This window comes from Pteropus vampyrus, unplaced genomic scaffold (genome assembly GCF_000151845.1).
Source record: "Pteropus vampyrus isolate Shadow unplaced genomic scaffold, Pvam_2.0 Scaffold43, whole genome shotgun sequence".
In the NCBI taxonomy this organism is placed as follows: domain Eukaryota; kingdom Metazoa; phylum Chordata; class Mammalia; order Chiroptera; family Pteropodidae; genus Pteropus; species Pteropus vampyrus.
In genome coordinates, this window is record NW_011888824.1 from 7,813,671 (window position 1) to 7,840,633 (window position 26,963).

The window sequence follows — 26,963 nt, forward strand, 5'->3', positions numbered from 1 at the left end:
GAAGATATTCTGATGGTCAATAAACAAAAGTTCTCAACTTTACTAGTTATCAGGAAAATGCAAATTGATAGCATAATGAGACATTTCACTTGTCATATTAGCTAAATTAAAGAATGACAAACTCAAATGCTGGCAAAGACGTGGAAAAACTCTCCTACACTACTGGAGAAAGTGTATATTGGTAAAACCACTCTGAAGAGCAATTTACAACAGTGAGTACATGAAGACATTGTAGTACAGATTGTTAATTGGTCCCTAATATTCATTGACTATACTCATCACTTGGAAGAGGGGGAGAAGTAACGTAATCAGGATAAATTCTATTTGTAACATTTTATTTCTTGAGTGGAAAGTTCACAGTTATGACATAATTCTATTTACCTTTTTTTCAAAATATTTCAAATATATTTCAAAATATTTCAAATATTTTTTCAAAATATTTCAAAATTTAAAGATGTTTATTGGGTGATACACCTTCACTTTCTGACATGTTGCATTTAAGTGCTGGTGAGGCATCCAGATAAATTCCCTTATGGAGACAAAAATGTGGATTTGGCAGTCTTTCTTGAAACTCTCTACTATATGCGCACCACTCCTTAAATGGATTTGGTAGATCCTTTTCTGATCTCCCATAACTGTAGATTCCCCAAAATGCCTTCCCAAGGCTTGTCATGAAAGAAACTTGTATAGAAGCTATGATTTTTATAGTGAATGTATCACTCTATTACTGGATCTATATATGAGATCAATTTCATATAAATTACTATAGGCCTGCCTAAGGAAAAGACACAGCTCTGAGATCAGAAATTGCAATTGAATAGGCAATCTATAGATGATCAATGAAGATTGAATGCTATCTGGGCTTCATCGATAAAAGTATCAGGGATTCTGGGAAGTAAGCTTCCATGTTATGTGTAACAATATGATATCCTTCCCAAGAATATAAACCAGAAAATGTTATATAATCTGAGGAAATGGTCTGAGAAATTGAAGTAGCTCTTTGGGTATACACTACGTCTACTGCAACTTGGCAAACCACAAAAACTAGTTAATCTTGGTAGGAAAAAATAAAGGTAATTAGCTTGTGTTGATGCCTACAGTATGCTACACATAGTGCTATCATTTATAACACTATATGTTTCATCTTCACAACTCATTAGGGTTCATATACTACTAATGAAGATACTGAGATTCTGATGAGTCGAGTATCTTACTAAAGGTATTTTCAAAACTTACAATGAAAGCAGAATTCATAATGCAGAACTTGGAAAGAGAATGTTGAGATGACATTAACAACCAAAGTGAGAAGTCGCTTTTCCCCACCTTAGATAATTCTTTTGGTGTTAATTTTTTTGGTTCCATATTAAAGCCTCTTTAACATTTCTCTTTGGTTATCTTCCTCAATCCTATATCTTCAATTATAACTGCAAAGTAAATTACTTTAATTTTGTTATCTCGTTAACTCTTGGTTTTCAAGCTTGCATTTTCAAGCGCTGAGGGGTAGCATTTCAAAGACTTCAAGTTAAATATATCCAAACTACATCTATTATCTTTTATCCAATCCCATTCCTTCCTTTTTTCTACCTATCAGTTAATGGCCACAGTTCTACATCGTAGGTGTTACCTGACCTTCACCCAATCAATTTTTGTAGATTTTATGACAATTTATTATAACAATGGCTATTTATTTGACACTCTTCTCCCAGAGTATCTTCTGAGAGCAATCACTATAAGAACTAGTAACTTTAAATGAACACAAGTCCCTGCAGATGTATATTATCACCTAATAAGGGTTCCAAATGTCTCGACAAAATCAATGTTGGTTTTTATAATTAGTATGTCTTAGTTATTTAAAATTTTTGTGCAAACTTCAACATCTTAATAGGATAAGAAATTAAAATGCATGTCAACAGCAAACATAATTGCTACAAAGAACTGGAAACACCCAAATGAATAGAAATGTTACAATAAAACTTCTCTTAGGCAGTGGGCTGTAGGAGTAAACTGAGGATGGAAGGGGTGGGGGGAGACGCAAAAGTAGGAAAAGAGAAGAGGAGGTACGATGGATGAACATCGAAAAGGCAATCTCACAAAAGAGAGGTTTCTCTGACGGAGGGCAAAGCATGAACCATCACCTCAGCTCTATCCTCTACCGATACTCAAATTCAAGTAAAAAATAAGGTGGGTTTTTCTCACATCGTTTTCTTAATTTGGCAAACTACGGTCAGCCCTGCATTACAGCGAAACCCTCTCCACGGTTGCGAATATGCATTCTCAGCTCCACGGCTTCCTCCACTCCGCCCAGGCCTCAGAGGAAGTGACGCATGAAGGGCGGGGTCGGCTCTGCGCCGGAAGTGGCTCGTAAATCGTAAATAAGTCTCAAAAGGCGAGAGTGGCGCTGTCTCCATTTTGTTGGCTTCTGCCTCTCCTGCGACGTTTTGGAGATGGGGAGTGTTTTGGGCCTGTGCTCCATGGCGAGCTGGGTAAGGTGGTTTTTGTTAGCCTTCGGGGTACTAGCGTGGGAGGCGGAAAACAAAGGGACTTGAGTGGGGCTGGGTGAGCCCCGGCGGGAAGGTGGCACCCCACCCAGCGAGGGATGCCTTCCGTCTCTATTTCTTCTTATCTCCTGTGGTCACTTCAACTTAGCTTCGGGGCTCTGAGTCTTGCTAAAAACTGAGCGGGTGGCCTTGAGGAGCAGTGGCGGTGGGAGGATGACTCCAGTGGTAGAAGTGAAGAAGCAAGCTGGTAGTCTCCTGCCCCCACCCGTCTTCCGTGAAAGCTGCTTCTCATTTTCCCAGGTCCTTTCCCCCCCACTCCCACCCCCTCTTGTGTCTGCGTAGGCTCTCTCTACAAAGGTTGTAGGCCCTTTCCTTTTACGGAATACTGCATCTCTTCTCGTCATCTCTTCCCCAGCGACCCCAGACTGCAGCACTGTCATCCCTAGTGGCATGTCGGCCTCTTTGTTCTGTCGCGCAGACTACAATTAAGTGCCCGTTATTTGGGACAGCCTGGCAGTAATATTGATGTAGTCATATGTAGCAATATCCTTTTGAAATGAATAGCCCTATGCTTCGACTGGGTCCTTAATGTATGAGGAATTACCATACAGTACTTCAAGTAATTTATGTATCTGGAAAAGCTGGTCAATTTTGCGGTATTAAATATCTTGTTTTGACATACTTATTCTTGTGTAATTTGAAATTTCATGTTTAATCATGTGTACATTGCATTTTGATAATGTCGTTAGAGTGAAAGTATTTTTCATTAAAGTGGCAACATTTCTTGATTTAGATAGTACAGATAAACTTTAAGATAACCACACACCTCCAAATAAAAATAGACAAAACATTGACATAATAGTTAATAAAGTTATTTGTAATTTGGGATGAGATATTTGGATTCAAATTATATTTCTTTAATCTTTGAATTCTAAATTCCACTTCTAACAATTGTCTGACTTCCCAAATGACTGCATTATATACATTCGTCAGCATTTTGGTTATTTTACATACCTTGTCTTTACATACCAATTACTTGATGTGGCTTGAACTATAAATGCTAAATTTTAGTAAAATAATACGTGGACTTGTTACGCCAACCGAGGTTTTTTTCTTGATTATATTTCACGTAGATGGACAGGGAAACGTATTATATTTTTATCTCAAGAAATTAGAGAATCTACCTGAATGTATTGAGTTTTTTTATGCAAAAGTAAATTTATTTAGTATACTAAAGTATTACAAAATAATAAATGATTATTATAAGATTGTTTTCATTGTTGGGGAAGAGATATAGTGTAATTTGATTCATAAAGTCGGATTTTGTCCAGTTAGCAAGTGCACATGTTCTTTGTATGCAGTAAAGATTTAAAAGGAAGGGTATGTGTTTTCTCATCTCCAGATCATTGATAAGCAAACTTTTTGCCTCAAGGACAATTATAGTTTATAAAAAAAACTTTAAGGATTTTTTTTTTCCCAATATGTATGTGTTTTAAATCAGAAAGAAAATAACTTTAGGGAACAATATGGGAAAAATGATATTTCTATTAATGTTTTTCCGACTTAGTTCTCTACCTTTGTTGACTACAAAACTGTGATACAGTTGTCACTGCCTATTGGTCACTTAATGTCAAGGTACATTGGAAAAGTAGTAAAGAGGCAGTTTCCTTCTAGTAATTAGATCTCTGGCAGATAGAGAGGCTAGGTGGCCAAGGTTATTCACGTTTCTAGATATTGTGGCCAGTCTAAGAATGGATTCTGTAGTATGCAATTCAGGTCACCTTTTTCCCTTTTCTTCCTGGTGCCTCTGTCTCTTTATTCCTGAATTGCTTGATTTTAGTACAGTTCCACAGCAGTAGAAGGGAAATTTGCCTTGTGATATACAAATCCATTTCTTCCACAGTCCTGACAGTTAGTATGCTTTAGAGGTTTTGACGAATTAAAAATATATTCAAATTTTCAAAAGTATTCAAATCATTAAATTAGATCAGTTAAGCCAGAATTAAAACAAATAAACCTCATTTTTCCTTTGCTCAAGTTTCTTTAGGCTTAATCAATTTTTGTAAAATTTTTTCTAATTTATAAAGCAAATGTAGAAAACTTCTGAACTATAGAAAAAATACGTATAAGAGAAAAATTACATGTGATACTACTGCGTAGAGATTGGAATGTTAAATTTTTTATTTCATTTTGATCTTTTTGCTATTAAGTGGCCTAGAATTAGATTATTCATAATCCTTGGTGTCATGCATGACAATCTCTTTGGTATTTTCTTTAAACACTACCAAATATCTTTGGACCTCTTGCTTAATCGGTTACCTATATTACCAGCAATGTATGCCTGCTTAAACACTTTTCCCCACCCCAGTCTCAGTGATGATGTTAGTGACTAGAATTGATTTTTTTAGATGACTGGACCTTGTATACAGTAACTATTATTTTTTGCCCAAGACATTTAATGTAGTTAAGTAGTTAATAAGAAACAGCAAGTTGTTACTGTCTATTTTGTGCCAGCTTCTGCTAGATTTTTATTTTTTAGTACTTTTATTTTTTAGGCTTGTTTTTGTAGAAATGATTCATAGTTGCTGTGAATAGTCAGGCAATGCATAGTACGAAGTTAAAATGTCACTAAAAAAATCTCACTACCAATAGACTTCTTTCTCTTCCAATGCATACATACAAATGGATGAATGAATAGATGGAAATACTTTATTAGGAATGGTAGCATGCTAGACATGTTTTTTAGACAAAACATTAAGTCTAATTTTTCCTTAGTTTAACAAAAAGTAATAAAAGTAAAGGAATTTCTGAATGGTAAGTAAACATTTCTTCATTAGGAGAGTTTCTTAAAAATATTTTTCTAAGGCAGTGTTTCTATGGTGTGGTTCTCAACTGGGCACTGTTTTGCCCCTCAAGGGACATTTATTTGGAAATGATTGTAGACATTTTGCAGTGTTGTAATTTGAGGTAAGAAGTGCTAGTAGCATCTAGTGGGTAGAGGCCTAAGATACTGCTAAACTTTCTATAGTGCACAGGACAATACCCCAACAACTATTCTTTGGCCCAAAATATCAATATTGCCAGAGTCGAGAAATCCTGCTTTATCCTCTTCATTTGTCCAGAGTGAAAAATGGAATAAAACCTGGAGTCTTAATTGCTCTTTAAAAAGACATTTAACCAATCCTGTTTTCATCTCTACCTTTCTGCCTCACTTATGGAGGTATCTTGTGCCACCGATTCCTTCTTGATTTGTTTGGAGATTCTGCTGTAAATTTTATTGCTTCTTAATTTTTTCCTTTGATGGGTTATCATTCAACTTTCTTGTTCTGATAAGTCAGTTATTATACTCTGTCTTCCAAATATAATCTGTTCTTTTGACTTTTTATTTCTTCTTTTAAAATTTCCTTTTTCATTTTACTGGTGTTTCTGAAGGGAATATGAGTAAATTCATATGTTCAGTCTGCCATCTTTAAGTAGAATTTCTTTGGTATTATTTTTTATATGTGGCCATTATAATTTCCATAGTTGCTTAGTCTTTGAACTAAACTAGTCATTGTTAAAATGTATTCCCTGGACTTGGTAGCATCAGTACACTAGGAAACTTATTGGAAACACTGACTAGGGCCCAGCATTCTGTTTTAATAAACCCTCCACTTAAGTGGAAAGCTCAAAGCATTCCTTTTTACCATGTCTTCTCTCAAATTTTTAAAAATCTTAATGCCATCTCCTAATTGACCAAATTATGTCATTTAATAGATTTTTCAAAAACAGTTCACAGATGCTGAAATATCTAAATTCTTTCATGTTTAAAACTTAAATTCTTGAGAGATATTGTGGATTGGTACAATAGTATAGTTGATCCTTGAAAGTGAAAGGGAGTTAGGGACACTGACTCCCAAGCAGTTGAAAATCTAAATTTTGACTCTCCCAAATGTAACTACCTTTGGTTTCCACAGGGACTTGGTTCCAGGACTCCCATGGATACCAAAATCCATGGATGTTCAGTTCCCTTATATAAAATGGTGTAGATCAATGCATACAGTCAGTTCATCACATCCTTGGACTCCCAAGTGCAGATCGAAAAGTTTAGGTATTTATTTGTAAAAATCTGCATATGAGTGAACCCACACACTTCAAACCTGTATAGTTCAAGGGTCAGCTGTATACCATTTCCTTCAGAACTTTGCAGTGATTTCTATGGATTGTGTTCTGTTACAACACCCTGGTATCCAAACCCTCCCAACAGATCTCCTGTGCAGTTGACTTGTTTCTTTTGCCTGAAGAGCTTTTACTTATCTTTGAAATTAATTAACCAAGTATGTCTGATTTTAAATCTTTTATCATCCTGTATCTGAAGAGCTTTTACTTATCTTTGAAATTAATTAACCAAATATGTCTGATTTTAAATCTTTTATCATTGTTTTTCTTCTGGAAAATAGTGTTCTTTGGAAAATACAGATTATTTCTTCATCTAAGGAAGCTTTTGTTATATCTTTGTCATTTTTTCTTTGTTTTATTTAGAGGATTCTCTCTTTCAAGAGCACCAGTTACCTTTATGTTATTATATTGTCTTTATTTTTCCTTCTGTATTACTTTTTATATATTTTCTTTTCATTTCTTAGTTAATAGAATTTACATAAAATTAATGCTTCGTAGTATACAGTTCTGTGAGTTTTGACAAATCGTGTAGTTGTGTAACCACTACAGAATAGTTATCACCATAAAAAATTCTGCCGTCCCCATCTTTGTCAACCAGTTTTTTCTATCCAAGTTCTGCCTTTCCAAGATATAATGTAAATAGAATCATACAGCAGATGGTCTTTTGAGTCTGGCTTTTTTTAATTAGTGTAATTCATTTGAGATTCATTTACATTGTGCTTTATTTCTTTTTATTGTAGCATGATATTTCATTGCTTAGATACCACACATTAATGATCCACTAACCAGTTAAGGGGCATTTCTAGATTTTGGTGATAAGAGAGCTGTAAGAATCCCTATAAAAGTTTTTTGTGTAACTGTTAGTTCTTATTTCACTTAGGTAAATATCTAGCACTGGAATTTCTGAATGAAAGGATAAGTGTGTGTTTGACATAAGAAACTGCCCAACTGGTTTCCAATAAGGCTATACTGTTTTTCATTCTCACCAGCAAAGAGACCGATAGTTACTTTACATCCTTGTCAGTGCTTAGTATTATCAGTTTTATTTTAGCCATTCTAATATGCATGTAGTGGTATCTCAGGATTTTAGTTTGCATTTCCCTAATTAATGATATTGAGCACTTTTTCATGTGCTTATTTGCTGTCCATATATTTTCTTTTTCGAAGTGTTCAAATATTTTGGCCATTTTTCGTTTTGGTTGTGTTCTTAGTAAGTTTTGAAAATTCCTTATATTCTGCATACAAATGGTTTTTCAGCTATCTGATTTGCAAATATGTATATATTTTTAAAGTGTGGCTTGTCTTCATTCTCCGCTTTCAAAGAGAAGTAGTTCTTAATATTGATGAGGCCCAATTTATCATTTTCTTTTTGTGGGTCGTGCTTTTCATATTGTATCTAAGAAATCTTAAGGTAATTTTTTTAAAATAAATAATTTCAGCACTATTTGTTAAAAAGATTATCCTTCCTATGTTCATTTGCTTTGACACTTACCAAAAATCCTTTTACTATATTTGTATAAGTCTGTTTCTGAACTCTGTTCTATTTTTGTGTCCATACTTTTGCCCAGACCAATCCTATTTTGATTAAAAGTCACTTTTAAATTAAAAGTAGTTTTCAAGTAGGTAGTATGAGTCTTCTAACCATTCCTTTTCAAAATTGGGGTATTCTGGTTCCTTTGCCTTCTCATATAAATTTTAGAAGCAGCTGGTTTATTTCTACCAAATACCTGCTGGGATTGGAATTGGATTGAATCTGTAGGTCAGTTTGGAAATAATTGACATCACAATGTAAGCCTAGTTTATCATTCCATTTGTTTAAGGGTTTAATTTATATCGATGTTTTCTAATTTTCATCATTAGAGATGTAGTATACATTTTGTTAGATTTATACTTAGCTTATTTGGTTTAGTTAAGTTTTCAGTCGTTTTATGCTAGTATGAAGGCATATGATGTGTGTACATTGACCTTGTATCCTATGACCTTATTAAACTCACTTGTAATTATAGTAGCATTTTTTAATTTCTTTGGGATTTTCCATGTAGACAATTATGTATGAATGGAGACATTTTTTTTTCTTCTTTTCCAGTGTTATACCTTTTCTTTATTTGTCTTGCCTTGTTATATTGGCTAGGACCTCCAATGTGACGTTTTAATACAAGTGGTGAGAGCAGATATCCTTGTCTTGCTATAGATCTTAGGGGAAATCATTTAGACTTTCACCATGAAGTATGGATAGCAGCTATAGATTTTTTGAGGATATTCTATTTCCTGTTTACAGAACTTTTTTTTATTTGTTTTATTATGGAAATTGAATTTTGTCAAATGATTTTTCTGCACCCATTGAGATGACCATGTTTTTTTTTTTTTTCCAGTCTGTTAATATGATAAATTGCATTGGTTGATTTTCAGAAGCTTAACCAGACTTGCTTTCCTCTGCTAAGCCCCACCTGATCACAATGTGTTTTTATACATACTTTATATATACTTTTTAAAAGACTTTTTAAAAAGTAATTTTAAATTAACAGAAATATTGAGAGGAAGCTACACAGATTTCCTATATATTCCCACATACCATAACCTCCCTGATTATCAACATTCTCCACCAAGGTGGTATGTTTGTTAAAATTAATCAGCCTACATTGACACATCATAATCATCTAAAGTCTATAGTTTAAGTTAGAGTTTACTTTTGGTGTTGGGTAGTCAGTCTGTGGGTTTGGACAAATGTATAAAATATGTATCCACCATTATAGGAGCATGCAGAATAATTTCACTACCTTAAAAATCCAACTTGCCTTGCCCATTCATCCCTCTACCCACTCCCAACCCCTGATCTTTTTGCCTTTTCCAGAATCATATAGTATGTAGTCATTGCAGATTGGCTTCTTTTATTTAGAAATATCCTTTTAAGATTCCTCCAGGTCTTTTCATGGCTTGATAATGCCTGCCCTTTTTTTTTTTTTTTTTTTTTTTAAAAGCACGTAATAGTATTCCATTGCTTGGATGTACCATAGTTCATTTGTCCATTCACCTACTGAAAGAAATCTCGGTTGCTTTAAAATTTGAGCAGTTATGAATAAAACTACTATAAACATTCATAGGTATGCAAAGCTGGTTTACCAATCAAAAATCAGTTATGTAATCCATCACATCAACAGCCTTTAAAAAAAAATCACATGATCACATCAGTAGATGGTAGAAAATGCATTCTTCGACAAAATTTAACTCATTCATGATAAAAACAGTAAACTAGGAGTAGAGGGAACTTCCTCAGCTTGATAAAGAATATTAACAGAACATCTACAGATAACATCATACTTAATGGTGAGAAACTCAAAGCTTTCTCACTAAAATTAGATACAAGGCAAGAATGTTTCCTCGCACCACTCCTTTTCAACATTATCCTGGAAGTTCTAGCTAATGCAGTAAGAAAAGGAAATAAAAGATATACAGAGTGGGAAGGAAGAAATAAAATGGTCTTTTGTTTCACAGATGACATTATCATCTATGTAAAAAATAAAAAAGGTTTGAGAAAAAACTTCTGGAATTAGTAAGCAGATACAGCAAGGTTGCAGTTACTAGGAAATAAGTAAGTCACTTACAAAAGTAAGTCACTTTCTTATAGACCAGCAATTAAGAAATGGAATTTGAAATTAAAAACATGATATTATTTACATTAGCATCTAAAAATACCCAAAATACTTAGGTATACATTTAACAAAATAAATACAAGATTGATAGGAGGAAAACTACAAAACTGATGAACAAAGTCAAAGAGCTAAGTAAAAGGACAGATATTCTGTGTTCATAGATTAAGAAGACTTGATATTGTTAGGCTATCAGTGTCTCAAACATCTGTAGGTTCAGTGCAATCTCAATCAAAATCCTAGCAAGTTATTGTGTGGCTATTGACACACTGATTCTAAAGTTTATATGGAAAGACAAAAGACCCAGAACAGCCAACACAATATTGCAGAACAAAGTTGGAGGATTGACAAAGCTGCAGTGGGAATCAAGACTGTGGTATTGGCAAAAGAATAGACAAATAGACCAGTGGAATGGAATAGAGAGCCTAGAAATAGGCCCACATAAATATCATCAGTCAATACTTGACAAAGGTGCTGGATATACTTGTATTTTAAAAACATTCTTAGGCTTTGTTCTTGGACATAGGTGAGTTATTTGAAGAGAATTGGATCTTTTTGGTGTTTGCTTTTAGGCTTCGTTAAGTGACACTGGAGTGGCCTTTAATCTTATGGCTGATTTTTTTCCTGAGTAGTAACTTTATAACTCTATTCAATGCCTCATGGATTACAAGGATTTTTCACTCTAGTTGGTGGGAATACCAACTCCTCCCTCCTCCTGGGTAATTTTTTTCAAATGTATGCACTGGTCATTGCTCTCCTGAAGACTCAACTTGAAGATTGCAGATCTCTAGCACTCACTCTGTAGCTTTCTCCTCTCTAGGATTCTGCCCAGTGAAGCTACTTTCACTTCCTGAACTCCCAACTTTGTCTCAGCCCAAGTAGACTGTTGACCTCTGCCTGGATCGCACTTCTTGTACTGGAAATTCCCCAGGCAGAATGATGGGCCCGTCATAGGGCTCACATTGTTCGCTCTCCTAGAAATTACCATCCTGTATTGCCTATTGTTAATTGTATGAAAACCATGTTTCATTTATTTTTTTCCATTGATTAAGGTAGTAGGCTAAGTCTAGTCACTGGTACTCGAACTTGGCCTGACTTTATGTGGAGTTCTATTGGAGAAAGTTAGCTGGCCCTAGTTTTCACTTATCTTATTTTGCCTAATTCTAGAAGTAATTTTCAGTTACCATTACCACCAAGTCCTAAGAGAGAAAAGATATGGATACCAATTCACTTGTTTTCTTCTGGAGTATTTGAGAATTTTGTGAATTCACTAGTATGATTTCTGGGGCTAATGTGCAGGTGCTAGAGATGGACTTATGACAATGAATATTCTGTTTCTTTTTTTTTTTTTTTTTTAGCTCAACTATAGTTGCTGCTGATTTTTTTCCCTTTCTTTTAACTGATTTTACTCATTTTGCTTGATACAGAGACAAGCATTTTAATGTTTGATTTAGCTTCATCTTTACCCAGAAGTTACTAAGTTTCATAATTTAGAGATAATGTATGTGAATCATATAACTTTTATCCCTTCATAATAAAAATTTTAACTTCAGTTTTCTTTTTCATTTTTGAATGGATAGAATGAAGATGTTCACTGTTATCATTTTAAACTATACTGGTTTTTAATATTCTTTTCACAGATACCATGTTTGTGCGGCAGTGCCCCGTGTTTGCTGTGCCGATGCTGTCCTAGTGGAAACAACTCCACTGTGACTAGGTTGATCTATGCACTTTTCTTGCTTGTTGGAGTGTGTGTAGCTTGTGTAATGTTAATACCAGGAATGGAAGAACAGCTGAATAAGGTTAGTGTTTTTTAACGATTAACTGAACATACAGTGTGCATATGCATGAAAATGATTTTTGTGTATTAGAAACAGAATAATGTACGAAGTAAGATAATATGTAATCCCAGTTTTAGTAGCTGATCATCTTTTAGGAAAGACAATGTAAGGCAGCTTATTAAATTCTGTGATGGTGGTACAGAAAATATGCTGTGGTATTAAGAAGGAATAAGTAATTCTAACCAAATAAATGTCAGAATCTCTGGGGGTTTCATGGAAAAAGGGACATTCTGAGATTGAGTAGAATTGTTATATTCAGAAATTAAAAAATAGGAAGCAGCATGGAGACAAAGCTTTTTGGACTAGAGTACATATGCTTTAGGAAGATCAATCTGATAATTTAGAAGTCAAGCAGTTAATTGTAGAGGCTGCTGCAATGGTGTAGTCAAGGAGTGTATCAAGGGCTTGAAATAGATTTTTGGACTGAATCTAGATTTAAATATTGGCAGTGATAGAATTTTAAATAATGAAAAGGCTCTGGTCTTAGACAACCAGAAGGAAACATGGTAATCCAGAAAAAAAATAAGGTGTTTTATTTAAAAAAAATTTTTCAGGAAGTCAGATTGTAAAAGGAAATGAGGAAAATCCAATTTATTTAGTTCGTAAAATGTTGACTTAGGGGTACTGCAGGACGTGTGCGCGTGCACACATGCGTATGTTTGTGTGTATGTTTAGTGTTAGAGAGAGGGAGGAAAAGAGGGAGGAATAGAGTGGGGAGCGGGGAAGAGAGAGAGAATGATTAGAAGGGATAGAGAAGTTAGCTGTCCTCCAAAGCAAGATGAATAGAAAATTTGAGGTTTAGAGAGAGTATGTATGTCAGAGAACTTCTACAGTTGTCTGTTTGGAGTTGGCCTTGAGATAAAGAAAAATGGTGAGTTTGGGAAATGAAATTACTATGATTTTCAAAGTAGGTAGCATTGTACATGGCATATCTGGATGCTCAGTTAATGTTGTTTAAGTCTTGGTATAAGCCAATAAATGATTATTGATTTTCGTCATAGATCCATTTGACCATGTTTATGATTAGTTTAGTTGTGGATGTTAGTTCTTACCACCAAATATTTCTGCTTCTCTGCTTTCTGAAGATCACCAAAGAATTGCATTTCCTAGAGTGCTTGTGATACATAGGTCCGTGTCCCTAGTACTGGTCAGTGAGTTGTGAGTGATACACATCAGCCTCTACTTGCTGATGTAGTATCTCCTTTTCTGTCACAACCTGTGCATCATTTGAGATGATGGCTTCTCCAGCAGCCTGGATTCCTGAGTTGACTACTCAGGACCAATTATGTACATGTTCATGAGCAAGAAATATACCTTTGCTCTTTTAACCACTGATATTTTGGGGTTGTTACTATACCAGCTTAACTTCATTAATATAGATGGCTGAATTAACTTAATGATGGTAATTGGCCAGGTAGTATGCTGCTCTAAGGGGGTGGGATAATTAAGGGTGCTAGCCAGTATGTGTTGCAAGTGATTATGGGTAAGTACATACTGCCATAAGGTTTCAACTGGGTCAGAAAGGATTTAAGTGAGACCAAGAAAGGGCTTATTGACTGTGTAGAAACTAACAAAAGGGAGTAGCTCCTTCATTAGTGTAACTATAATTTTAAGTTCTTGATTTTAAAGGCCAAATTAACAAGTATATTTTACCATATTGGTTTTCTTTAACATTTTCTAGAGGAAGTCATTCATTCTCATACATACAAATAGTGTATGTAGCTCTCAGGGAGGACTAATCCCATTTTTTCACTTAAAATTATAATTTCGTATCCTGATTCTAAAGTGACTTTCTGAAGTGGTCATCAGTCTTTTTCAGGATTCTACGTTAAAAAGTAAAATCACTACCACCAATTATTCTGTTAACCCAAATCCATTCATTATCAGAAGTAACACTTCTAGAATAAGGGACTAAAACTCAAAATGAATTTAAGTAGCATTGGTTTTGAAAAGCCATCATTGTTCTCTTTAGGATTTAAAAACTGACTTAGTTATTTTATCACTATTTAAACTTTCATTGGTTTTATTTTTCTCTTTTATAGAGAATTTAGTATATCACAGTAGAATGCAAATTTTTAAAAATTTAGACTAAGTCTGAAAGTCACATCTAGTTTAGGATTGTTATTTATAGTTTATCATCCGCTCACTTAAGTGAGAAAAGTTAAATTTCTATCTGATGAAAATGTTCTAGACTTAACTTTGATTACATATTCAGCATAAACGAAAGCTGACTTCAATTTTTAAACCTTTACTCAAACTGTTTGATTACACAGCATTTTCATTTTTACTTGAAAAAATTCTAGATCACAAACTCTTGTTTTGTTATTCTAGATTCCTGGATTTTGTGAGAATGAGAAAGGTGTCGTCCCTTGTAACATTCTTGTTGGCTACAAAGCTGTATACCGTTTGTGCTTTGGCTTGGCTATGTTCTATCTTCTCTTCTCTCTATTAATGATCAAAGTGAAGAGCAGCAGTGATCCTAGAGCTGCAGTGCACAATGGGTAAGTTTTTGAATACAGTCATGTTCTGCGTAATGATGGGGATACGTTTTGAGAAATGGGTTGGTAAGCGGTTTCGTTGATTTAAGAACATCAGAGTGCACTGCACAAATCTAGATGGTATAGCCTACTACACAGCTAGGCTATATAATATAGCTTATTATAAGCTACAAGCTTGTACAGCATGTTACTGTACTGAATATTGTAGGTGGCTTCAACACAGTGTTAAGTATTTGTGTATCTAAACATAGAAAAGGTACAGTAAAAATATAGTATAAAAGATTTAAAAAATGGTACTTCTGTATAGGTCATTTCCCATGAATGGAGCTTGCAGGACTGGAAGTTGCTCTGGATGAGTCAGTGAGTGAGTAGCAAGTGAATGTGAAAGCCTAGGACATTAGTGTACACTACTGTAGACTTCATAAATCCTTGTACACTTAGGCTGCACTGTATTTATAAAGCACCACGAGATTAAATCAAATACGAGAGAAAAATGATGCAGTCAAGAGATGTAAACACAAGCTGTATGAGGCCGCCACTGGCATAACAGCATACTGTTTTACAGAAAACTTTTATGTAAGTTGAAAAGAGTACACTGTTATCTTTTTTCCTTGATTCAGGGGGAAAAGAAATAAGTGCTTGCCCGACTAGTGAATGTGGCCACATTCTCCTTCATCAGAACATAGTTCAAACATGCCCTTTCATTGTCCTTAGCATCATAGTTTTAGTAAAAATGGCACGTACATGGCATGTGGGCTGTGGCTGCTCCATTCTTTAGGTGCACCTTGAAGCCACTGTAGACATATAGCTTACTCTTCACACTGCAGGTGGGATGTAGTCTCAGCATATCCAAGATGTAGTTCTCTAAAACACCGTTACTATTAAACCACTGTCTAGGCTGAAAAAAATAAAATAAAAAATAATAATAAAATAAAAAAAATGTATAGCATACCCTGAAACTAATCTAGTGTTGACTGTTAACTGTAATTGAAAAAATAAGTTTTGAAAAAAAAGTATAGTATATACATAAACCATTAACAATTGCTTTTTAGCATCCTTAGATACTGTGTACTGTACTAATTGTATGTGCTATACTTTTATATGACTGATAGTACAGTAGGTTTGTTTACACCAGCGTCATCACAAAAAAATGAGTAACGTGTTGCATTACATTACCACAGCTACAGTGTCACGAGGCGATAGGAATTCTTCAGCTCCGTTGTAATCTTAATGGGCCACCATTGTATATATGGTTTGTTATTGACCAAAATGTTATGTGGTACGTGACTATAAAAGTCTGGGTAGCCTCTTAGTAATTTTGAGTCTGTCTAAAGAAACATTAAAGTAAAATAAACTTACACAATTTGCCAAATTATTTTGTTATTTATGATGCTCAATGGTAAGAAAATCCTCACGTCTACTTTAAAATGTCAAACTGGAAATATAAATGTTAAATAGCCTTGGATCATTTAGTGGTATAATCTCTGATGCACAGTGTTTTATGTTTTTGTCCTAAGAAGCGATCTACCACAGCTGTGACTAGTAATTTGAGCTATTCCTCTTTCTCCTTTTAGCTTTTGGTAGACCAGTCTAACTACATAAAACAGAACTTGGTTACTTAGACCTACAATGCAGACAAAATGAAAAACTTTATTCCTAAACAGAGCGGTTGCTTTCTAAATGGTTGATTGCATTGGACAGCCTAGAAGGAAACTTCACAGTCTGTTATTAATCTCTCAATATAGAGCACCATTTTTGATACTCTATTTGAATGTGTTCAATTTTGTCTCTTCCTCCACCCCATAAATTAAAAAAAAAATTTTAGTCTCTGCTATTGCTTATTAATATACGCTACCAAAGACAGGAAGAATGAACAAGTGAAATATAAATAGTAATGAAAAAATATGCTATAACAGGTTGATTTTATTTTATCTCTTTAGTCATTGGCTTTATTTTTTTTTTAGCACGCATAACCGTCTTCATTAGATATGTTTTTAAACACTTTTCAAAATGCATTACAGAATGGCAATCACAGCTATATGAACTCTTCAAAGTAATATGCATGTAGCTCTAACTCTTATAACCATCTTTGTTACATGTGCTTTTTTAAAAAATTAGGATATAATTGATGTATAGTTGAATAGGTTTAAGGGATACAAAGCTTTTTAATGTTTATGTATTGCAGTATGATTAAATGTTATAATGTTAGCTAACACCTTTATCACATCATGTCATTATTTATTTTTGCGGTGAGGACAAATAAGGTCCAGTCTTTTAGCAACTTCGAAGTCTCTAATACATAATTGATGCTTATAATCTATCACTAAGTTGTGCTTTAGATCTCTAGGACTTACTTATTGACTTACTGGTTGCAAATTTGTACCCTTAAACTACATCTTCCAATTTACCCAATCCCAGATCCTGGTAACCACCAAGAATGGTGGTGGTTTTACAAGTTCAGCTTTTTCAGAATCCACATATAGTGATATCATTTAGTATGTATCTGTCTTGTCTGGCTTATCTCACTTAGCATAATGCCCTCAAGGGTCCACCCATGTTGCAAGGATTTCCTTCTTATAGCTATATAATCTTCTGTTGTATATATATTACAATTCATTTATCCATTCATACATTGACAAACACCCAGGTTGTTTTTATATCTTGCCTATTGTGAATAATGCTTCAGTGAACACGGAAGTGCAGATATCTTTCCGGTATCCTGTTTTTATTTCCTTTGGATATATACCTAGAAGTAGAATTACTGAACCATATGGTAGGACTATTTTTAATTTTTTGAGGAATCTTCATACTGTTTTCCGTAGTGGCTGAACTAGTTTACATTCCAACTAACAGTGCACAGGGCTTTTTTTTTTTTTTTTTTTTTAACCACATTCTTACCAACACTTGTTATTGTCTTGATGATGGCCATTCCAACAGATGTTAGGTGATAGATATCTCATAATGGTTTCGACTTATATTTCTCTCATCATTAGTGATACTGAGCACCTTTTCATATACCTATTGGCATTGTATTTCTTCTCTGGGAAAAAAGTTCATCTGACCATTTTTTAATTGGACTGTTTAATGAGTTATAAGAGTTCTTTATATGTATTTGACATTAACTTCTTATTCATTGTTTTTTCTGTTGTGTAGGAAATTCATTTTATTGTTTCTTTTGCTGCGTAGAATCTTTTTCGTTTGATGTAGTCCCACTTGTTTTATTACTTTTGTCGCTGTGCTTTTGTTGTTTTATCCAAAGACTCAATGCCATTGCTGATGTCAAGGAGCTTCTTTCCAGTTTCTTCTTCCTAGTATCAGTATCTTCCTAGTATCTTTTATGGTGTCAGGTCTTAGGTTCAAGTCTTTACTCCAGTTCTAGTTAATTTTTGTGAGTAGTGTAAGATAGTCCATTTTCATTTTTCTGTCTGTGGCTATTCACTTTTACCAAGATTGTCTTTTAGAGAGATTGTCATTCCCTGTTGAGTGTTCTTAACTCCTTTGTCAAATATTAGTTAAATGTATCTGTAAAGGTTTATTTCTAGGCTCTCTATTCTGTTCCATTGGTCTATATGTCTGTTTTTATGCCAATACCATACTGTTTTGATTACTATAGCTTTGTAGGATTGTTTGAAATTAGTAAGCATGATACCTCCAGCTTCGTTCTTCTGAAGATTACTTTGGCTGTTTGGAGTCTTTTGTGGTTTTATACAAATTTTAGGATTGTTTTTTTCTATTTCTGTGAAAAATGCCATTGGAATTTTTATAGGAATTACATCAAATCTATAGATGGATAGTATGGACATTTTAACAACATTAATCTTCAGATCTGTGAACACGGGATATCTTTCCATTTGTTTGTATATTCTCCAGGTCCTTTCATCACAGCCTTGTAGTTTTCATTGTATAGATCTTTTACTTTCTTGGCTGAATTTATTAGTATTTTATTGGTTATAATGCTGTTGTGAATTGGGATAGTTCTGTCATTCCTTTTTTAGATATTTTGTTGTTAGTGTATGGAAATGAAACTGATTTCTGTATGTCGATTTTATATCTTGTATCTTCACTGAATTTGTTGATTAGTTCCAGCAGTTTTTTGGTTGAGTCTTTAGGGTTTTCTATAAATGAGATCGTATCATTTGCAAATAATGACAGTTTTTTTACTCTTTCCTTTCCAATTTGGATGCCCTTCATTTCTTTGTCTTACCTGATTGCTCTAGCTGTGACATCCAGTACCATGTGGTGAGTGTGAGAACTCTTTGAACTCGTACCTGATTGTGAAGGAAAAGCTTTTATTCTTTCATTGTTGAGTATGACGTTAGCTGTGGGTATTGTATATGTGACCTTTAAAATTTTGAGATATGTTCCTGTTATGCCTAATTTTTTGAGGGTTTTTATCATGAAAGGATATTGTATTTTGTGAAATACTTTTTCCTCATCCATTGAAATAGTCATATGATTTTTATTTTTCACTCAATTATCACATTTACTGGTATGTGTATATTGAACCATCATTATATCCCAAGGATAAATTCCACTTAGTCATGGTTCTATAATCCTTCTGATGTGTTTTTGAATTTGTTAACTTTTTGTTGTTGTTGTTTGCATCTACATTCATTAGGGAAATTAGTGTGTAGTTTTCTTGTAGTTTTTGACTTTGGCATCAGGGTAATGCTGACCTGGTAAAATGAGTTTGAAAATGTCCCCTTCACTTTAATTTTTTTGGAAGAATTTGAAAAATTTTGGCATTGATTCTTTCAATGTTTGGTGGAATTCACCAGTGAAACCATCTGGTCCTGGACTTTTCTGTATTGAGAGGTTTTCAATTACTGATTTAGTATCCTAACTTCTTATTGGTCTCTTCAGATTTTCTTCCTGATTCGGTCTTAAATTTTGAATTCTTTATCTGCTAGATTGCAAGATTCTGTGCTATTGAGTTCAGTTATTGAAAGATTATTGTTATCTTGTGGCAGTGAAATGTTTTGATCCTTCATGTTCTTTGTAGTTTTGCATTGCTACTTTTTCCTTTGACGTAGCATACATCTCAAATCTTTACTAGTTGCCTTCAGATGAGGTACTGTTCATTGATCCTGTTATGACCTAGGTCTTTTGACAAGTTGCTGCTGGATCTCACAAGTCCCACAGAGACACTTTTATGGATGGATGCCTAATTATTTGTTAAATATAGGGAGGGCAGAAAGTAGGGATGTCTTATACTGCCACGATGCTGATATCCTAAAAGCTGGTTGTTTTAAATTATTATTAGAGTTTTGGATGGAGTATTTACCATATATTTGAAACCTATGTAATTATACAGCTCACCTTACATTTTCACATATTATCACACTCATATAAAATAAATCTGTGAAATAGAACTGATATTTTCATTTTATTATAATGAATTAATGACCCATATATCTTACTTAAAACTGTCCTAAAACAGTTTACATAGTAGTCTTCACTTCTCATTTTCAGGATATCATCAGAAACAATAGAACAGTTACATAAAGTGTAGCTACCTATTCTTTAAGATGCTTTTAAAATATTTTATATGTGAAACTTATTTGTTGAATGTTATTAATAAAAAAATCATTCTGTTGTTTTAGATTCTGGTTTTTTAAATTTGCTGCAGCAGTTGCAATTATTATTGGGGCTTTCTTCATTCCAGAAGGAACTTTTACAACTGGTAAGAAATCTTTTTTTTTTAAATTGTGTGATATTGATATTTTATAAAGAAACAATTTCCTGGAACTAACTGTAACTCTACTCCCCCCCCCCCCGCCCCCGGTTGGCAGAATCAGTGTTTATATAAAATTTTACTTTCCCTTTTGTGTATTGAATTGTGAAAATGAAATAGTAAAAACTGAACCAGCCACTCACTTTTATGTATATGTTTTTTCTTTCAGTGTGGTTTTATGTAGGCATGGCAGGTGCCTTTTGCTTTATCCTCATACAGCTAGTCTTACTTATTGATTTTGCTCATTCGTGGAATGAATCATGGGTTGAAAAAATGGAAGAAGGAAACTCAAGATGTTGGTATGCAGGTAAGTTTTTGTCTTACAGAACATCTTCAGGATAGTCGAATTTTGAAGATGAGAGCAGAAATGTAGACTAGGGAAGTCATAATTTTTATGGGGTTAATTTTCTATGAAGAGGTTTTACTTTAGGAGTTTGAGTGGCATTGTCTCACATTGTGTTGACAACTTGCTGAGAGCTTTTGGCACATCAGCTAGGAACATAGACCTAAGAACCATGGCATACTGCAAAAGACCCCGAATTGCAAAAATAGATGTTCCAAAGCCTATTCTCAAAGTATGAACATTTTAAGCCTAATTTCATAGCCTACAGTATGTTAAAAGTAAAATTTTAAAGGGACTAGGACTGCTAGAAATAGATAAAGAGCGGTATAATTCATAAACATGAACAGACAGAAAAAATATATAAAAAGCAGCTCTGGAATATTTTATTAAGTTCAAAGGATGCCTTTATGTGTGTTAGTAACATTAAGGGAATTCTTAGAATGTAATTAATGTTCATTTATTAATGATGAGCTTGAGTCCTATGGTTATATTGTAAAACATGAAAATTCAGATGCTTAAACAGGTAACAGGAATGAGGGAAGAGAGCCAGGTTTAAGTTCATATTCAATCCTTGTGAAAATAATAGGGATTACGATGAATCGGAGAGCATGAAAACCCTATCTAAAGTGCATGGCTAGTACTCATTTCCGTCCAATAGTTGCCTTGTGGAAATGTGAACCCAATGTTGCTTAATTTTTCTGATTTTTTTTTTTTTCAGAAGTAGCCTTAAATCTAGATTTTTATTTGAAATGATTTGAATTTCAGCTAAAATTTTAAATCACAGCGAACGCTAAATCCAGCGTATCTGCTAGCCTAATATTTCTCTTACACAACTAGTTTATGGTATTTGATTTTAGTGGTTAAAATAAGGAAAGTTTAGTATTCAAAGAAATAAGCTTTGGTCATTTGGAAAATTCACTTATATAGAATACCTCAATCTTTAATGCAAAATCTAATGCAAGAGTTTCTGTTTCATCCACTGCTATATCCCCAGAGCCTGGAACTTTGTAGGCATTCAGTAAATATCTGTTGGATTGATCCCCTGTCAGTGACACGCAGATACATAACTATATGTATATTGAGTCCACATTAGCACAAAAACTAGAATATACTTTGTATGTTGAAACTTACTTAGAAGAAACTTAGGTTGTCTTATTTAATAATCATGATTTACTCTCGCATAACCAACAAGTTTTTAAAGATTCGAATTGAGTTGTTTTATGGGCTTAACATAACAATGAAAATAATTTTGTTTCAAATGCCTTTACTTTTCTTTAAAAACATCAAATAATTCTAGTTTTTTTTTTCTGTATCTTGAAAACAATGGTTAACATATGTGAATGTTTTGCATACTCTGAATATAGATATTACTATTAATAAAAATCGTACCAGTATGTTGCTAACTTGAAAGTGTATAATAGTGAACTATGTGTAAAGACTATAAAGTTCAGAATTAATATTCTTCCCTGCTTTTATAGCCTGCATAATGCTGACAATGTTAGTTGTTTAAATATATTTTTAATAAAGTAAGATTACTTTTAAAACAAGGCCTACGCCTACTTCCTAATATTTGTTATAAAATCTAATTGTCCAATTCTGTTTCTTTCACAGCTTTGTTATCAGCTACAGCTTTGAATTATCTACTGTCTTTAGTTGCTGTTGTACTATTCTTTGTTTATTATACTCATCCAACCAGTTGTTCAGAAAATAAAGCATTCATCAGTGTCAACATGCTCCTCTGCCTTGGTGCTTCTGTAATGTCTATACTGCCAAAAATCCAAGTATGCTCTTTATATCATTAGTTTTTATGAAGTTTCTATTATTCTAAGTTTTCCTACATTTCGAGTCATGTTAGAATATTTATCTCCATTGTTTCATTATTTTTTGTAGGAATCACAACCAAGATCTGGTTTGTTACAATCTTCAGTAATTACAGTGTACACAATGTATTTGACATGGTCTGCAATGACCAATGAACCAGGTATGTTTTGTTTGCTTGAGTTTTTTTTCTTTTTAATCAATCCTGCAACTTTTATTTTTTTCAAAGATGGTCATTTTGTGAAATTAAGCTATTTGTCTCTAAGAAAGACATACCATATGATTTCACTCATGTGGAATATAAAAAACAAACAAAAGAACAGCAAACTCACAGAGGCAGACAACAGATGAGTGGCTACCAGAGGGCAAGGGGTGGTAGAGGGAGGGCAAAATGGGTAAAGGATCAATTGTATGGTGACAGATGGAAACTAGACTTTTGGTGGTGAGTACGGTGTATACAGAGGTGTTGAATTATAATGTGCACTTGAAAGTTATGAACTAATGTTACCTCAATTTAGCAAAAACTAAAAAGGAAAAAATTAAGAGTATGGAAATAATACCATTGTTGTCATTGATGTATTACTATATTTTTTTAACTTAGTTTCTTTTACTAACAAAATTATAAGAAACTAATAAGAAATATTCCTAATTTGCACAGTGTATATGATAGGTAGAAAGAAGTAAAAGCTGTTCACATGCTTGTTGATTTACTTGTAAACAGTATAGTCTTTTTCATATAAGTTATTCTTTTTTCCTGTGACTACTTAAGTGAATGTAATTGGGCTTTTTAATGAATCTCTCTATAGGCCAATTATATTGAATTCCGTGGGAATAGAAGCCAATATGTCATTTGAGATGAAACAAATTAGTTGAGGAATTAGTTTTTGGAAAAGAAAATTGTCTCTTTTCCTTAAAAAAATTATAAAATATAATATCTGAACCTCGCTTCATTGCGTTTACAAACTCAGTAGGTGTTTTATCACTAGTTAGAAAAAGGTGTTTTTGTTTAGTATATTAGTGAAGATTCATTATTTTGTCCAGGCGAGTGGTTAGAAAAAAATTATTAGTAATTTGATTTAGAGATTATTCTTATGGCTTTAAGATAATAATTTTCATTAATAGGTTGGTGATTGACATATCCAGCTTTGTGGAAAGGGGAAACATATTTTGGACACTTTAGTGAATACTTTACCAATCCCCATCTTTCTTTCTTACAAGAGTTAAGAAACTGAATAAGCATTAGGTTATTAATGCTTCTCTCTCAACTCCTGCAAGAGGTTGAAAATAAAATTATTTAACTTTTTCAAGCACTTCTGTAAAATTAGCACTAAAAAGTTTAAAAGGTCTCATTGTTAATATAAATACAAGTTGTCTTAAAGTATTTTTTTGTTGTACTTGTGCCCTTTTCGAGCAAAACTTTTTTGAATTGGTAAGGGTATAAGGAGTTTTAAAAAACCTACCATTAAATACTCTGAAAAATAAATTTTTTATACTAGTCTAACATTTTAATTTGACCTTAATTTATATTACAGAAACAAATTGCAACCCAAGTCTACTAAGCATAATTGGGTACAATACAACAACCACTGTCTCAAAGGAGGGACAGTCTGTTCAGTGGTGGCATGCTCAAGGAATTATAGGACTAATCCTCTTTTTATTGTGTGTGTTATATTCTAGGTAAGAAAAGTTACCATTTTTTTTTAAACAAAAAGTCTAGCTATTAACTCATGAAACATTTTTTTAAATGTCTTTTTTCTTCTCCCTTCCTAAACTGTCTTTCATGCAGTATCCGTACTTCAAACAATAGTCAGGTTAATAAACTGACTCTAACAAGTGATGAATCAACACTGATAGAAGATGGTGGAGCCAGAAGTGATGGATCACTGGAGGAGGGAGATGATGTGCACCGAGCTGTAGATAATGAAAAGGATGGTGTCACTTACAGTTATTCCTTTTTTCACTTCATGCTTTTCCTGGCTTCCCTTTATATCATGATGACCCTTACCAACTGGTACAGGTACTGTTTTATGAAAACTGCATGTGGAAAATCTGATGGCTTTTTTGTAATTCCATTGCAAAGCATGGTGTTTTTATCCTCCCAGTGTATTTCAAAATTTACAGCTAAATGAATAGTGAGATCATTGTGAGAAATGGAGGCTTTACTTTCTTGCTTTTGCAATAACAAACATTGAAATATTTCCAGATCTCTCTTAAAAGAGATTAAAATGGAAATTTTCATGAAACTGACATTTCTTACAAAAATACATGTTGATAGTTGATCTAACAGTTAATTTTTCCTTATTTTTTAAATACTGTAACCAGTTCTTGACAAAATACAGTAAAAGATACCTCTTCTGTTTTGTTCAAATTTTGTCATTAAAAGCTCTGAAGGTTTCAGAATTGAAGTGTGAATACATTAGTGTAGATGGATCCTTAGAACTCTTTTATGCTTTTTTTATCATTTCAAAACTAATCCATAAATATTTTTTTCTGGTAAGAGGAAAGTAGCAGTTATTATTATTGAAAATTCTAATTTTGTCCAAATGATTACTGAAAGGTTTTATGTATGGGTTGGGAAGTTCTGTTTTTAATAATTATTAATTCATAATATCTTTAACAACTTGTAAGGAGACTCTGAATACTAGCAAAAGATGTAGAAAAAAGATTACTCTTTGCCTCATTTCTTTGAGCAGCCTTTACTGGCATTTATTATTGAAAAATACATTTTTAAAATTCCTACACTACAGCTTATAAAGCTATAAAAATCCACATAGTTCTCAGTAATTTACAGCTTTAGCTCTCAAGTAATAGTAAATGTTAAGACTTTAGATTAAAAATATTTTGGGTTTGTTTCACTTACATAAAAATCAGTCAAATTGGGGATGTATTTCCTTCACAGTCTTTTAAATTTGAGAAGGCGAGGGTAGGGGAATGGATCCCCAGATATGCTTTGAATAGATTATATTCTTTATAAAGTAGGATTAATAAGTCTTTTATGTTAGAATATCTTATTTATCCAGAGGTCACACTCAATTTCCCTGCTATCTCATAACTACTAAGCCAAAAATACGTAAAGAGCCTCTGAGTATTGTGTCAAAGAGCTACTTCAGAGGCCTCTATCCTTTACTCCTTTAAAGAAAATTACTGATTTTTACCTTCACATTAGCTACTAAAGCAGTACAGAAAGCAAGGCAACAGATGAGTCAGCAGCTATATATCTGCTCTATACAAAGCATACTTCTGAAGTAATGAAGCTTAGTAGCTTGATGGCTGATAACTCAACCCCTCTTTTGATTTTCCTTAAATTTTAGGTATGAGCCTTCTCGTGAGATGAAAAGTCAGTGGACAGCTGTCTGGGTGAAAATCTCTTCTAGTTGGATTGGCATCGTACTTTATGTTTGGACACTGGTGGCACCACTTGTTCTTACAAATCGTGATTTTGACTGACTGGGATGGCTGGCATGAAAGTCCCACTTTGATCATTGCTTATTTGAAATTAACAGTATTTCCAAGTTTTGTAAAGTTGTATGAGTGTGCTTGCCGTGAAACTTTCCTGTTATGGCATGAATTAGATTTACCGCTTGCCATTTTATTCATTATATTCTTGCCAAGCGCTTTGTTATGTGTGTTAGACCGAATCACAAAGGTTTTATGAGTATGGTATTAGAAAAAGTGGACATTGTTAGGTTTATCATCTGCTGTGTACCTGTGAAAATAATAGTTAAACAAAACTGCTTGACAATTTGATTTTTAAATTGTGTTAGAACTTTAGCTATCTCAGAAATTATAAAAGTGTATGGCTGCCTTTTGAAATACTTGATGCCTTGTCCTACAGGAAACTGGAAAGAACATGGGTATTTAAAAATTGTATAAATAAGTCACTTAAATGCCAGTTGTTGGAAGTAAGTTTTTCCCTCGATACAAAGTTAAGAAACTTATACAGGAGTGTTTCATAGATAACGGTGTAGTTTATGCTGGAAATTGAGACAGAGCCTTGAAAGAAACTCAAGATTGGTGTTGATGGGTACCAAATTGAATACTTAGGTAGTAATCTTTCCTGAGTTAGGGATGGCCTTCTGTACCAACATAGTGAACTTGGTTTTGGTCATTATAAACACATGCAAAAATGTAGGTTCACTGGAGACGCTAGGAACTCTGAATAATTTAGACAAAGATTTTGATAATCATGAAGTATAAGGAAGTTGTTGAAAATCACTTTGAATGTTTGTTTTGAAAATCAAAGGTGATAAACTTTTGATAGGACAAAACTGCAAAATATGAAGCTTCAGTAGATGGACAAAATCTAGTCCAGTCCTCTCTTTAAAAATAAAGCAGCAGAAGCACAGACTTAAATGACTCAGAGAGCTAATTAGTGGCAAAACTGAGAAGTCCAAAGTCTGCCAGAAATAGCCTACGTTCTTTCTGG

General features: G+C 33.6%; 1 protein-coding gene across 1 annotated transcript; it reads left to right on the forward strand.

Annotated features, from left to right (window-relative positions):
- Positions 1-2,312: 2,312 nt before the first annotated feature.
- Positions 2,313-26,424, forward strand: SERINC1 (serine incorporator 1). The gene is made up of 10 exons (XM_011358765.2): positions 2,313-2,483; positions 11,944-12,105; positions 14,476-14,645; positions 20,246-20,325; positions 20,546-20,683; positions 22,331-22,500; positions 22,610-22,700; positions 24,070-24,214; positions 24,324-24,554; positions 25,849-26,424. The coding sequence occupies exons 1-10, from the start codon at positions 2,445-2,447 to the stop codon at positions 25,982-25,984; spliced, it is 1,362 nt and encodes a 453-aa protein (XP_011357067.1). The 5' UTR covers positions 2,313-2,444; the 3' UTR covers positions 25,985-26,424.
- Positions 26,425-26,963: the final 539 nt, after the last annotated feature.